The sequence below is a fragment of the Melanostigma gelatinosum genome, assembly GCF_949748355.1.
Source record: "Melanostigma gelatinosum genome assembly, chromosome: 12".
NCBI classification, from domain to species: domain Eukaryota; kingdom Metazoa; phylum Chordata; class Actinopteri; order Perciformes; family Zoarcidae; genus Melanostigma; species Melanostigma gelatinosum.
The window spans coordinates 12,221,398-12,235,712 of NC_136645.1; the positions used below are offsets into that span (position 1 = coordinate 12,221,398).

A 14,315-nucleotide genomic window follows, 5' to 3' on the forward strand; every position below is an offset into this window, starting at 1 on the left:
TTCAATCACCAACGTCAAATTAATGAAAGAGATAACAGAACAAAAATGTGTTCAAATGCTGATCAGGGCTTGTATCTCTTTGTTCACATTAAAACTAATTAAATGATACTATGTTGATACTTGCATCAGCATAGTATCAGTTATGTTCACATGTTGATCTATTTAAAATCTGCTTACCTTTATAGTTTTACTTTATGTCCTCAGATTTCTATGTGACAAATGTTTAATTAATAAATCTGCCTTTTTTTTCTTGATGAAGGAAATCGAGGATGCAGATCTTGATTTCAACAGTGCCAGTGAGCAAAATGTGACCAGTTCTGGAGTGATTCTTCCACCCATTGCATGTCCCCTATGTGAGGAGGATATGGCACGCCTTAGGGCCGCTATTGATGTTGCTAGACCATCTGAGTCCTACGCCGAGACATTTATTTAGCTGTATTGAACTGTGTACTAACTCATGTATCATAAATGCAAACGTTGTGTTTCAAGGGTTTTACCCCTTTAACACCAACAAGTATACAATGAATGTGTTTTAAATTTGTATTTGTTGTGACTGGCAACAGTGAAGCCACATGTAAAAAGAAAAAGAAGAATAAATCGTATAAAATCTTTTTTTAATTCCAAACCTTAACATTTTGTTCTCTTTTATAAACAGTCAACACAATTTTTGTGTGTACGGAACTCATTTTTCAAAACAAGTATTTTTAAATATTACAATTAAATACTTTTCTTTTCTCAGAACATGAGAGTATTAAAACAGCAGTTTTTGCTAAACATGAACGGAGGCAAAAAAAAAAAAAATGGAGGGTAGAGAGAGACAATTGTCTACACATTGTGAAATTCCTGCCCGAGATGAAAAGCCTCCATCATAACCTTTTTGAACTCGACATATGACCTCATATGTCGTACGGGTAGTGCAATTGTCTTTGTACATGCTGAGACGACAGGGTAACAGATGCTGTGATGCCCAAAGTCTGCACTGCAGTCGTGGTTAAATCTGAGCATCACAGCAAAATCCTTCTTCTCGGATGGGAGAAGTGGGATGTAACCTTGGCCCGTGATCCACTGCAGAAACCTTGCAGGTGTGATGGACCGTGGGCCGTCTTCGTCCTCTTCATGATCTTCAGCTATGAAGCAAAGAGAAGAAAAAAATAAAGTTATGCGACAGTTTAAAATGTAGTTTTCCTTTTTTACTGCAATGCAGGTCTTTAGATTTAAAGAAGTGAAATAAACAGAGGTACTCTCGGTCACAGAAGAACAGCTGATCCAAAACAAATGTAATCAAATGTGTGTGATTTCCTGAGGTTTAGAGATATTCGACTATTTCGGCCTACCACAATGGTTATAAATGGCATTCTGTGTTAACATTAAGTCTTTTTACATAGAATGGAGATATAGATTGGCCTTTGTAAAAGTTCTCATTAAGAACTAGAGGTTTAGGAAAAACAATTCTCATTTGTATGTATAATGTCTATGCAGTTGTGGAGTGTAACTAATTTCATTTACTAACTTCACTTAAGTACTATTTAAAAGTACTTGTACTTTACTTCAGTATTTGCATTCCATGCTACTTTATACTTCTACTCAACTATTTCAGAGGGAAATCTTGTACGTTTTACTCCACAACATTCATTGAGAGCTTTAGTTACTGGTTACTTTTGTTGGGATCTAAAGGAGCGTGTTTGGGTTATCAGCATTTAAGAAACTGAATTCTTGACATCAATAGAATTATTGATGTATGTAACAATTATTAATGATTATTAATATAAACGGGGCACCACCCTGCGAACAGGGACCAATAACCAAACGATAAAACTAAGTCTCATAATTAGTAGTCACTCATAATGTCAATAGTCTGCGTATGACTACACATTCAGTGACAGTGAAGGTTTTTAAGTTCGAGCACCGGCTACTACATACAGTCTTATCAAATACATATGCACAAGTAATCACAGACGACTGCTCCTGAAAGTATAACAGAGTTTATTGAATCAAAATAATAAATGATCAAATCAATTAATATTGCAACCAACAAACGTTATCATGCACTTTTATATGCCTAAACTAAAGAATGAATAAAGTGGATGAGGGTGTATGTCTGTGTGTGTATGTGTATGTGTGTGTGTGGGTCTGTGGGTGAACAGGAAGGAGTCTTACAGCTACGCTAAAGACTACAAAGATGGCGGCGTCGAGTGACGCTGGCCAAAGGGGAGGGGCCTTAAGAACTACAGCTAAAAACTACAAAGATGGCGGAGTCGAGGGACCCGGACAAAATGGCAGAATGGGGCTGCTGTACGTAATTCACGTGTGCCTGGGCAGCACGTGATGTGAGGCGATCGTTTGAACGAGGTTCCCCAGGGGTAGAACTAGGAGCTGTGTGTGTGTGTGTTTCGTGAAAGGAGGAAAGAGGAAAAAGGTGGGGGCTCATGAATCAGACTTCTGCGCGCGGTGCGCGTTGTAGTGAGCCTGAGTTGGCTGGCTCTATCACGCATGAATATACCGCTGTCGTCTTGAGAACTGCCGGTAACTTATGCCGTGATAAACCACGCACCTCAGCTCGCTCACCGAGTCGAGTTAATGAAAAAAAGAACTTCCACACGGAGTGGAAGACAATGAATGAAAGTAATCCCAAAGAAACAGTCATAGTTGATACACAAATACAGCGGAGCTTCTCTGCTCCGTAATGATTGCGTAATACCTCAATATCACGCGACAGTCTTAAACACACAAAAACACGGGAATATCAACATATACATGAATGGCCTGAATTAAACTTAAGTTAATTTAAGCTAAGCTATGCCCAAATGCCAAGAACCTTACTTGTAGATGCTTCGTTGCAACGTGGAAGTGTTTGTGGCAAAGCTGTCCGTTTTCCTCGTCGGGAAGGGGGACAGGGGGGGGAGCTTGCGGGTCGGCGCGGCTTTGCAGCGGGCGCTGTGTGTCGCGCGGCGTTGAGCTGGCGCTGTTTCGGTCCGTTAGCGTGGCTCTGGAGCAAACGCAGGTCCGGTCTGTACTCGCTGCAGGGAGAACAGTTAACTTCGGATGAGACGACGTGTCTGCGCGTCTTGCCGGGAATCCTCGGTCACGAGAGGAGCGAGGCTTCGTCGGCTCCTCTGTGCCGGTTTGTGCACAAAATAAAAAGAAGCAGAAAGCACTGAACGAATGCTGATGCAGATTCGTTATCACGGGCTGTTTCGTCCAGCGAAATGGCTCGTGACCTGACAGGGTTTGATGAGGGTTCGAGGGGCTCCCTCGTGGGGGGAAAGCTGGTTCTCTGTGGCCTGGACGGGGGGGGTCCGGGCGAAGAGAGCGTTTGCGTGCTCCCTAACTCAACCGAGGTCGAAGGGGGAAAGCTGGTTCTTCTGTGGCTTGGACGGGGGTGTCCGAGCGAAGAGCCTTGTGTGCCTCCTGTTACCCCGGAGGGAGAGTTGGAAAAGCTGGATTCTCTGTGGCCTGGACGGGGGGGGGGGGTCCGGGCGAAGAGAGCGGTTGTGTGCCTCCTAACTCAACCGAGGTCGAAGGGGGAAAGCTTTGAGGTGGGGGCAGCAGAGAGTTTTATAGAACATCGGCTGAACCACAGGGGTCCTCGGGTCGCTTGGCTCTCGGCCAATGAGATTGCCGCGGTTACCATGGTTATTTGGGGGGGGGGGGAATTCACACCGTAGTGTGAAATCCCTTTGCTCTTATCAACTACAAATCAGGATGAGACCTTTGCTTGAAAAAGTTAAGGCCTGATTTTCTTTGTCCACAGCACATGTTTAAGCCACATGGTCAGAGCCCAACATCCCCCCTTTGTTCTGAAGAGCGAGGTGTTGGCTTCGGTCTTTAGAGCAAACCAAGGGCTGGCCTGTGCATCCATGTGGTGGGGAAACCTGAAGAGGTGAGACAGTCCAAGTGTTCCTGAGACCAAAAGCAGTGGTTAAAACAGGCAGTGTTCATTGTTCATAGAGTTCAAGGTTCATAGTGGTCAAGTTCATGGTGTTCAAGTTCAGAGTTCATTGGCATCTGGGCAGGTGACTAAGGTGGCATCTGGGCAGATGACTTTAACTACTTCTACCTACATCTACTATCATACACAATTCAAATCATAGGTGAGCAAAACATTATTCCCAAATAATTCAATCGCTACTATGATGTTGTGATAATCTAGCATTGTGGCACAGTGTCAAAGAAAGTAACAACCCAAATAAAACAAAACACAAAAGAGAGAGAAGGAAAGAATAGAAAGACAAGAAGCAGGTGAGGGGCAAACAGTGGTTACTGGTTCAACTCCTAGACAGGACTGGAGTCCGTCGGCGGAGCAGTCGTAGGTTGGCTACGTGGTGTTATGAATAGGAGGGAATCCAGTTAGTCTGTCGCTTCTGGATCTATTAGTACATGATATGTGCGTCTACCTCTCTCTAATCGGTAGATTTAGAGCGAGTCCTGTGTCTAAGTTTTAGAATCTATCGATATTGGAGTTGCGTTGCCAAGACTATAGGCCAGAGGTACCTGTGAGGGTTGCATAACAGTAGTGGTAGCAGATTTACAGATTTCTTAGCACGGCTAGTGTGACTAGCTAGGCTGGTCTCTCGCTGCTCCAGCTGTTGACAGCTGAGCCTTCTCGGATGAGGTCCTGGGTTAAATCTGACTGCTACGGCAGAGGTTATGTCTTCTTTGGTTACTTCTGGTAGAGTCTATAAAGCATGCAAAGGGTTCTCTATGAGAGTGGAGCATCAGTTTACAGTCACAATGGTTTGTCAGGTCATGCAACTGTTCTGGTTGAAGTGGGATGTGTTAGCGGTTAGTGCACGTCTACAGGGTGAGTTGGAGCATGCAGTTAAACGTTAGTAGTCAATAGTAAGCTGCCATTCTGCCGGTTGGTTTCGGCACTGGCGAGATTAGAGTGTACTTCCTGTGAAGTGCATCTCTCTAAGTTTCTGTTGTCAGAGATCCACCCCCCTCGCGCTGTTCAAGTGGCGAGGGCAGATATCCCCACGTTACCGCCAGCACTCAGGGAAACGTCGCGAACAGTTTCACTCTGGAGTGTGTCATGGCGGGCTGGTGATATCTCCCTCCCCCCACCCTCCTAATTAGAGATGGAGACAGGTCCGGTGCACAGGTCAAGTTCAGTTACCTACGGCACTGGCGACTTGACAGGCCCGGCCGATGACTCGGCTGAAAGAAGGCGGTGGCTTCGTTGAACAAGCTGGAGGTGGCTCATGCTGACAGAGCAGGAGAAGAAGGCTTAGTTGACGAAAGATCTTACGAGCTAGGGTGCTCGAAGGGCCTCTAAGGTTGTGGCACCCTAGAGGTGTATGCGAAAAGGTGGGGGAACACATGAGGCTCGTTTCTGACCCGGAGTCGGGTAGAGCAAGAGTGTTATGACCCCCCAGTAGGACTGAAGAATATGTATAGATTTATACATAACGGGCATTGCCTTTGCGAACAAGGTCGCCCAAGAAGGTTGAAGAACGAGGTGCGAAATGGGAGTGGTCGTTTCCGGACGTGTGCTGAGTTCTCTTCCCCCCCCCCTACCATGTCGACTTGGCAGCAGGGGGAAAGGTCACTTGGCTTAGTCAGGTGGGCTGCGAGTCAGCGTTACCTGAGGTGTTGCCCTTGAGGGCGTCTTTCACCCCCCTGGTTCCGTTGGTCTTTCGACCGCCAGGGTCGTTTGTTCCTCGGGGGTGACCAGGGCTCGCTAGGCCAAGTCCTCTCGTCGTCTTCCGACGCTAGGTCGGAGTCGCTCGACTGTTGGATGCCTAAGACTATGGCGGTGTCTTCGTACCGATTTGTCGGCCGTCCGCATGTCTTCCATGCAAGTTGCGCGTACTTCCTAATCTCTGGCATGGTGAGGTTACTCGTTCTGCAGTGCATAGTAACAGCGTATCTCACGTTGTCGTGGAGATTGTGCAGGAATAGCGACTTGAAGGCATGGTCTTCTTCTAGACCTGGGGCGTTACGTCCTTGGAAGTACGCAGATCTCAAGCGCCTGAAGTAGTCTCTCGGAGACTCTAGCCTTTCCTGGGAAATGGCAAAGGCGCCGAGGGTGGCAGAAGCTGGGTCGGTGTACAGGGAGTACTCCTCCCTAAGGGCGTGACAAAGGGGTGAATAGCAGTCGCGGATGCTCGGCTGGAGCGTTTCAATGAAAGCGTGAACGCTTCGCGCAGTGGTTTTCCACACTAGCTTTAGCTTTTCGCGCGATGAGGGGCGCGATAGGTCGAGGAGGCAGCGATCGATCTCCCTTAGGTAGTCATCGATGCTCGAGTTGTGATTATCGGGATTAAAGCGCTCTACGTCTTTTACCAGAGACTCAATCTGTCGAGTACGCAGGCCTCCAAGGTTGATGGGGCCTGGGCCGTCCGAGTCGTCTGAGTCTCCATACTCGCGATGGTGGTAACGACTATCATCCTCCCTCCCTGAGGGGGATGGGGTCAGTTCTTGTCGCGTGCGTGAACTGCGTGGAGGATTGCGTTCGCCTGAGGTGGTTTTGAAGCAACCTGGGCCGACTAGGACCTGGTGTTGGTCCTCTCTCCTCCTGGTTGGGGATGTCGCCTTCAAGAAATGCAAGGTGGTTCGGGTCTCGGGGAATGAGGGAGCCGAGACCAAGAAATGACTGGGCTGAAAGGCTCGATAGGGGGTAGCAGTACCTACCGGGGTTGCTGGAACACCTTGAAGCGCTTTCAGTTTGTCATCACTCTCTGATGCTTTAGAGAGTTTTAGGTTGACCTCTCTGAGGTCACTGCGCAGGCTACTATTTTCTGACTGTAGGGCTCTACAGTCACGTGACAACTCCTGAACCTCTGTTCGGAGTGTCCAGATCTCGCGTTGCTGCTCGTCGCTCTGTGCCCGGGTTCGGGCAGCTTGCAGCTGCATTTTCTGATGGTAGATGAGCAGTATTTCGCCGATTACGTCCTGAATCAGGCGCTCTCTGTTACCTGCTGGGTTATTTACATAAGCCACCAGCTGCTCTAATTGCTCGTCGCATAGGACAGCAGTGTATTTTGCAAAGTACTCTCTTTCCTTTGCTGTGAGTCCGAGGACATCAGCCACCGCATCTCGTAATGCGGTGTCTTCTGGAGCTACAGCTCCAGGAATGGGGGATTTCTCGTCGCTCATTCTCTCTAATGAGCACGACTCCCAGTAGTTGTTAATTCCCTAGTGTTAGAACGGAAACTGTTAGTGTTTACGGTTCTCAGTGAAATGTCTAGTTCTGTAACTTAGGATTTCTACTGTTAGATGTTAATTACTGTTAGTGTTACGGTTCATGCAGGCGCACAGTGAAATGTCTAGCTCTGTGACTTACGTTTCTACTGTTGCTGCTCTGAGGTATCACTACTGCTTTGCAGCCAGAGGTGCGAAAATGCTAATGTGGTTTAGCACTTTGGGCCTGTGACAGCTGTGTGTAACTTATTTGGAGGGATTTAAGAAAACAAGCAAGGTATTACAAATAAAACGATCAAATCTACTACACAGCTGGCTGTTAGTTTAAGAAATGAAACGAATAATTAAACCTGGAAACGAAATAAAATTTCGAGAAGGGAATTAAAGATTAAGATTAAAAATCTGGATTTAAAATCAAAAATTTAATTACAATAAGACAAGATTTTGAAGATCAAAGCCTACCTATTTTGGGAAATAAGTTTCAGGAATTTAGATCATTCAAAAGAGGAAAAAAAATAATTTTTCGAAAAAAAATATTTTTTGGAAAATTAATTATTCAAAAATAATTATGGATTACTGTGCATATATACTGTAACAAAACTGGAATAACGTCGCCTCACACGGGGCACCATTATGTTGGGATCTAAAGGAGCGTGTTTGGGTTATCAGCATTTAAGAAACTGAATTCTTGACATCAATAGAATTATTGATGTATGTAACAATTATTAATGATTATTAATATAAACGGGGCACCACCCTGCGAACAGGGACCAATAACCAAACGATAAAACTAAGTCTCATAATTAGTAGTCACTCATAATGTCAATAGTCTGCGTATGACTACACATTCAGTGACAGTGAAGGTTTTTAAGTTCGAGCACCGGCTACTACATACAGTCTTATCAAATACATATGCACAAGTAATCACAGACGACTGCTCCTGAAAGTATAACAGAGTTTATTGAATCAAAATAATAAATGATCAAATCAATTAATATTGCAACCAACAAACGTTATCATGCACTTTTATATGCCTAAACTAAAGAATGAATAAAGTGGATGAGGGTGTATGTCTGTGTGTGTATGTGTATGTGTGTGTGTGGGTCTGTGGGTGAACAGGAAGGAGTCTTACAGCTACGCTAAAGACTACAAAGATGGCGGCGTCGAGTGACGCTGGCCAAAGGGGAGGGGCCTTAAGAACTACAGCTAAAAACTACAAAGATGGCGGAGTCGAGGGACCCGGACAAAATGGCAGAATGGGGCTGCTGTACGTAATTCACGTGTGCCTGGGCAGCACGTGATGTGAGGCGATCGTTTGAACGAGGTTCCCCAGGGGTAGAACTAGGAGCTGTGTGTGTGTGTGTTTCGTGAAAGGAGGAAAGAGGAAAAAGGTGGGGGCTCATGAATCAGACTTCTGCGCGCGGTGCGCGTTGTAGTGAGCCTGAGTTGGCTGGCTCTATCACGCATGAATATACCGCTGTCGTCTTGAGAACTGCCGGTAACTTATGCCGTGATAAACCACGCACCTCAGCTCGCTCACCGAGTCGAGTTAATGAAAAAAAGAACTTCCACACGGAGTGGAAGACAATGAATGAAAGTAATCCCAAAGAAACAGTCATAGTTGATACACAAATACAGCGGAGCTTCTCTGCTCCGTAATGATTGCGTAATACCTCAATATCACGCGACAGTCTTAAACACACAAAAACACGGGAATATCAACATATACATGAATGGCCTGAATTAAACTTAAGTTAATTTAAGCTAAGCTATGCCCAAATGCCAAGAACCTTACTTGTAGATGCTTCGTTGCAACGTGGAAGTGTTTGTGGCAAAGCTGTCCGTTTTCCTCGTCGGGAAGGGGGACAGGGGGGGGAGCTTGCGGGTCGGCGCGGCTTTGCAGCGGGCGCTGTGTGTCGCGCGGCGTTGAGCTGGCGCTGTTTCGGTCCGTTAGCGTGGCTCTGGAGCAAACGCAGGTCCGGTCTGTACTCGCTGCAGGGAGAACAGTTAACTTCGGATGAGACGACGTGTCTGCGCGTCTTGCCGGGAATCCTCGGTCACGAGAGGAGCGAGGCTTCGTCGGCTCCTCTGTGCCGGTTTGTGCACAAAATAAAAAGAAGCAGAAAGCACTGAACGAATGCTGATGCAGATTCGTTATCACGGGCTGTTTCGTCCAGCGAAATGGCTCGTGACCTGACAGGGTTTGATGAGGGTTCGAGGGGCTCCCTCGTGGGGGGAAAGCTGGTTCTCTGTGGCCTGGACGGGGGGGGTCCGGGCGAAGAGAGCGTTTGCGTGCTCCCTAACTCAACCGAGGTCGAAGGGGGAAAGCTGGTTCTTCTGTGGCTTGGACGGGGGTGTCCGAGCGAAGAGCCTTGTGTGCCTCCTGTTACCCCGGAGGGAGAGTTGGAAAAGCTGGATTCTCTGTGGCCTGGACGGGGGGGGGGGGTCCGGGCGAAGAGAGCGGTTGTGTGCCTCCTAACTCAACCGAGGTCGAAGGGGGAAAGCTTTGAGGTGGGGGCAGCAGAGAGTTTTATAGAACATCGGCTGAACCACAGGGGTCCTCGGGTCGCTTGGCTCTCGGCCAATGAGATTGCCGCGGTTACCATGGTTATTTGGGGGGGGGGGGAATTCACACCGTAGTGTGAAATCCCTTTGCTCTTATCAACTACAAATCAGGATGAGACCTTTGCTTGAAAAAGTTAAGGCCTGATTTTCTTTGTCCACAGCACATGTTTAAGCCACATGGTCAGAGCCCAACACTTTGCAGATTTAGATTATCAATACACATTACTAAAATGAACTAAACTAACTCTTGAACATGGAGGGCCAAAATCTGCAAAGGGAAACTCACTTTGCACGTTTGGCATTGTGCTTTTGGCATACTTGAATTCAATGGCATCTGGAGGTAATGGATTTACATCAAACTCATGTTGCAGAGGCACAATAAACAGGGTGTTTCTCCCTGACCCTGTAACACTGCGAATTAGGGTCCCAGTGTAGCCATGAGAATCAGGAGGAATCATTATCAGTCTCCTTTTACCCTGCCCACCTGTAAATGCAACATTGTTTAGATCAGTTGTGTTTGTTTGGGCTACTTATTTGAATGGCAATGTATTACAATGGAATTTATATAACAAGTTTTCTCTACCTGCAGCCTTGTAGAGTAGCCATCCTCCTGTCAGCCCCTGCATCTTAGGATACTCATCTTGTAGTAGTCTGAAGAACTAAAAGAACAATAACATAGGGACTAAGTGATGTCTACATGCTTGAAGAAAAGCCAAACACGAGGATGAAGTTGCATGTTTCAAATATAAACAATTGTGCAATTTGTAACTAGTACGTTTTCTTTATGAAATACCTCTTCATGGCCCATATCCCTGTACATGTTGAGATGTCTTTTTCCAAGTCCTGCCTGGGCAAGGTCAAACTCTTCAGAGGAGGTTGGGGTTGTCTCTGCATTAATGTTCAACAGGTATGCATAGAAACTAAAAGGCCTCCAGGTCTTTGTGGATGCTGTGCCACAGGTCTTTAGACTCTGCATCATTCGCTTTCCACGGTTACCTTTTCTTGTGAAAAACCCAGGGAAAGATCTACATGATTAAAAAAAACAATTTGATTAAAATATGATGAATATACATATGAACTTGTCAAACTACCATTAAATTAACATGAAAAATGAAATTCCATAAAAACTAAAACCTGGCCATGTCCTGTTCTACAGAAGATGATGGCTCTTGCTGCGTTCTTCCTTGCTCTTGCTGTCCCTGAGAGAGGTTCTGTGCGAGCACATTTATAAGGCTCTGTGCAGCTGCAGCCACTGTCGAATTATAGTCGACATTCTGTTACGAAAGACAACACACATTGAAGGACTTGAGCTGGTCAGTGTATGGAGGGAACAATTCACAAACACAAGCTAACAGCATTAAGCTATTTGCTTAATTTCTAGCTTTGGCGAAATCCCCACTTAAATAAATCTTCTCCCTTTATGTATGACGCTATCTTACAATCATCATTATAATATTTAGGATAATTTCTAGTATCTATAAAAAAATGAATTCGATTTCTTACCTGCGCGCTGGCGCCAGCAGGCGGTCCAGGTGGAGCGGACGCCATCACAAGGACACTACGCTGCGTTCACAGTGGTGTGTGGAAGTGCGAAACGTCAGATATTAAGTGTGGTAGTTGAACGGCCCAATATGGCATAGTTTATTGCTCTTTTACTGTGATTCGTCCCAAGTAGAGGCTAAAACAGCTTGCTAAACAGAATTTTGGCACTAGCGTCATTTTTTAAAACTTTCAATCACGTGAATATGGTGAATAGAAAGTGTTGAATCATAATTCTCGCGGTGCCCACGTTACCTGAAGGCAACGTGGTTGAGGAACTCCTCAGCCCTCGTTGTTATGCTGTCACTCATGATGACACGCCCCTCTCAGTTGATACCACGCCCCCCACGTTAGATCTGGGTCAAAAGTCTGAACTGAAAAAAACGACCTGAACTGAAAAAAAAAACCTGAACTGAAAAAAAAAAACCTGAACGTGAAAAAAAGATTTGAAACACAAAAAAAAAAGATTTGAATCTGAAAATATAAAATCTGAAACTGAAAAATATAAGAACTCAAATATCAAAATATATATGAATGTGAAAACTGAAAAAAAAAAAATGTATTCGAAAAAATTCCAGAACTGAATCAAAATTATATTCAACCCAAAAAAACTTTTCATTCACTTATTTTTATTTTGAATACATTGCTGTATTTTTGGACTTTCAGGTTCACATTTTTTTTTCAAGTGAACGAAACTTTTGACCTGGATTTAGCTCCATAACACACACACATAATACTGTTATGTTCAAAATGTCTCAAACAAAAGGTGAAGGAAAAAGCCCCCCTCCTTGTTCCAGAGGAGAAGAAGCATGCAGAGGAGAAGAGGCAGCTCCCCCCCGCCCTGCTCTCTTTCTTCCATCATTAAGCAGGGCCGAATCAGCTGGTTGAAGTTTAAATCAAAAGGAATTTAATATACTAACAAAAGAAAATGCAGTTACAAACTGAATTACACGATCAGCAGTAATATTTCATGAAATAGAGGCCCCATCCACACCACACGACAGACTGGTGTGTCCGCCTCATGGTCCAGATGAGGTCTGGTTATCTCCGGGGATTCAGTTTCTTTGTCCCTCCAAAGTCTCTGAAATGTCTCATATTACACATTCCTTAGCCCATCGATCAGCTCAGTGATTGGCTGAACCCGTCGGACTTCAGTCGGCCACTTCCTTCACCAATTCACCCCCCTTCTTGAAGGCTGTGCTCAGAAACTCTTCAGCAACATCCCCCTCTCTCTGACTTCATGGCGGTGTCATAAATTCTCTGGTTTCTCTCACAGTGCTCAACAAATTCAGTAACTCTCCCTTTAGTTTAAACCTTCTAAAAGTAAACATATTGTAACACATTATATCCATCGCTAGGAGCGCTTTAAAACTTAAATTCCTCACAATATGTATACATTTAATGCCTGTAAATACAGCAAGCATATTTCTACAGTAGCGAGAACCATCGCCTATACAAAATGAAGTGATTCGTTTTCATTTAACCCTGTTACTGTATGGCTTAATATTAACTTCCACTGTTACTGTAAAGCCGTTAGAATTGTGGCCTATCTTCTATTTACAATTAATATGCATTCAATCCGGTTCGATGATTGAAATCATGAAGGTTCAGGCTCCTTAACGCTCTCTCTCATTACTTCAGGGCCTTTGGGAGCAACTGCACGTGGGACAGTTGGGACCGGAAGTACACTGGCTGTGGTCATTACAGTGAACAGTGTGATGAGAGGGCACGTGAGCCCTTGTTGCTGTACTTCGTCTCATTGGAGCAGAGGCTGCAGTTAGCATACCCTGCCTTATCAATGCATTTAAAACACTGACAGCGGGAAGCTGTACTGCTCTCTCTTCACGTCTGTTTAGACCTCCACCTTTATCCAGGCCCAGCTCCACTCACATCTCAGCCCTGCGTCAAGCTGCGCTACACACACAACATCCTCTTCATCTCATCAGTATCTGGGCCTCATGTTTCAAGTTATTATCACCACGAAATCGCCTCATTCTACTTTGAGTTAAACAAAAAAAACCAGAACCGCCGTTGTTCCGGTTTAACGTTAACGAGTGACCGCGTGGACTGAACCGGAACACGGAGGGTGATTCATGTTTCATCACGTTACGCTTTTTCCTCCTAAATCTTGATAATGATGAGCGTTAGCCGTTGACAAAGTTCCGCATGCAGTGGACGTTAACTTAACCCAACAAGTCTGAACGGTAACGGAACTTAAACTTTAACGGAGGGAAATGAAGACGGTGTAGACATCTTAACGCTGATTGGCCAGGACTCGACACGTGTCGCATCAAATATGTTTTATTGCGAAGATCACGACATCACATGTTCTCCTTGTCTCACTCAAATCTGAGAAACGCTGGCTGGCCAGTTGACCCCCCCCCCCCCAAACAAATAAAAACTACGGATCTAACGTTACACTCATGTGGATGATATATTTTGAGTCAAAACTGCTTATTTCGCCGAAAAGCGACACGTTTGCAGGTATTCAATCAGGAGAAGAAGAAAACGACGAATTGCAACAGAGTCTCACTCCAAACTACATTACAAGTTATCAGCCGGAGCATGAACAGTGTTAAATAAAGTGAACCTACGTGCTCTTTGTATCCGGATTTCCGGGTTGAGAACAGCGTCCAGAAGTTCCCGTTGTCGCTTATTCGCCTCTTTTGAACGAGAGAGTTCCTCCTCGTACTCTGCTATCGTTCTTTCAAACAGACCAAATATCTCTTCATCAGCCGCAGTTAGTCGCTGGTTGATTAAAGATCTCAACATTTCTACTTTAGACATTTTCACTAAACCACAGAAAGTTGTCCTCCAGACGAACTCCGTTAAAAACACCGTTTACTCTCATTAAACTCTGACTAGCGCTGTGTTGGTCATTTCCGTCCCCGTCCGTCTGTTTCCAGGTAGCATGCTAAGCTAACTTCAATAGCTTTATAGGCTACCACGAGATTAGTCCTCGTCCTCTTCTTCTTCCTCTCCTCCTTCTTCTTCGTCTTCTTCTCATTCTTCTTCTTTCACTTTAATGGCGGACTACAAACCAATGTTTAAGGCGCCACCTACTGGAC

The 14,315-nt window shown here is 45.2% G+C and overlaps 1 protein-coding gene across 2 annotated transcripts; it reads right to left on the minus strand.

Annotated features, from left to right (window-relative positions):
• Positions 1-603: 603 nt before the first annotated feature.
• LOC306786224 (uncharacterized protein) lies at positions 604-13,987 on the minus strand. 2 transcript variants are annotated; one of them, XM_079280925.1, is made up of 6 exons: positions 13,842-13,987; positions 11,212-11,271; positions 10,843-10,982; positions 10,502-10,733; positions 10,292-10,367; positions 604-1,127 (listed from the first exon to the last, which is right to left on the minus strand). In XM_079280925.1, exons 2-6 carry the CDS (start codon positions 11,254-11,256, stop codon positions 826-828), a joined length of 795 nt encoding a protein of 264 aa, XP_079137051.1. In that variant the 5' UTR covers positions 11,257-11,271; positions 13,842-13,987; the 3' UTR covers positions 604-825. The 2 variants fall into 2 exon arrangements, 1 of the variants encoding a protein (XP_079137051.1); XR_013772473.1 differs by lacking the exons at positions 604-1,127; positions 13,842-13,987 and adding an exon at positions 10,001-10,192 and having other exon boundaries at positions 10,502-11,332.
• Positions 13,988-14,315: the final 328 nt, after the last annotated feature.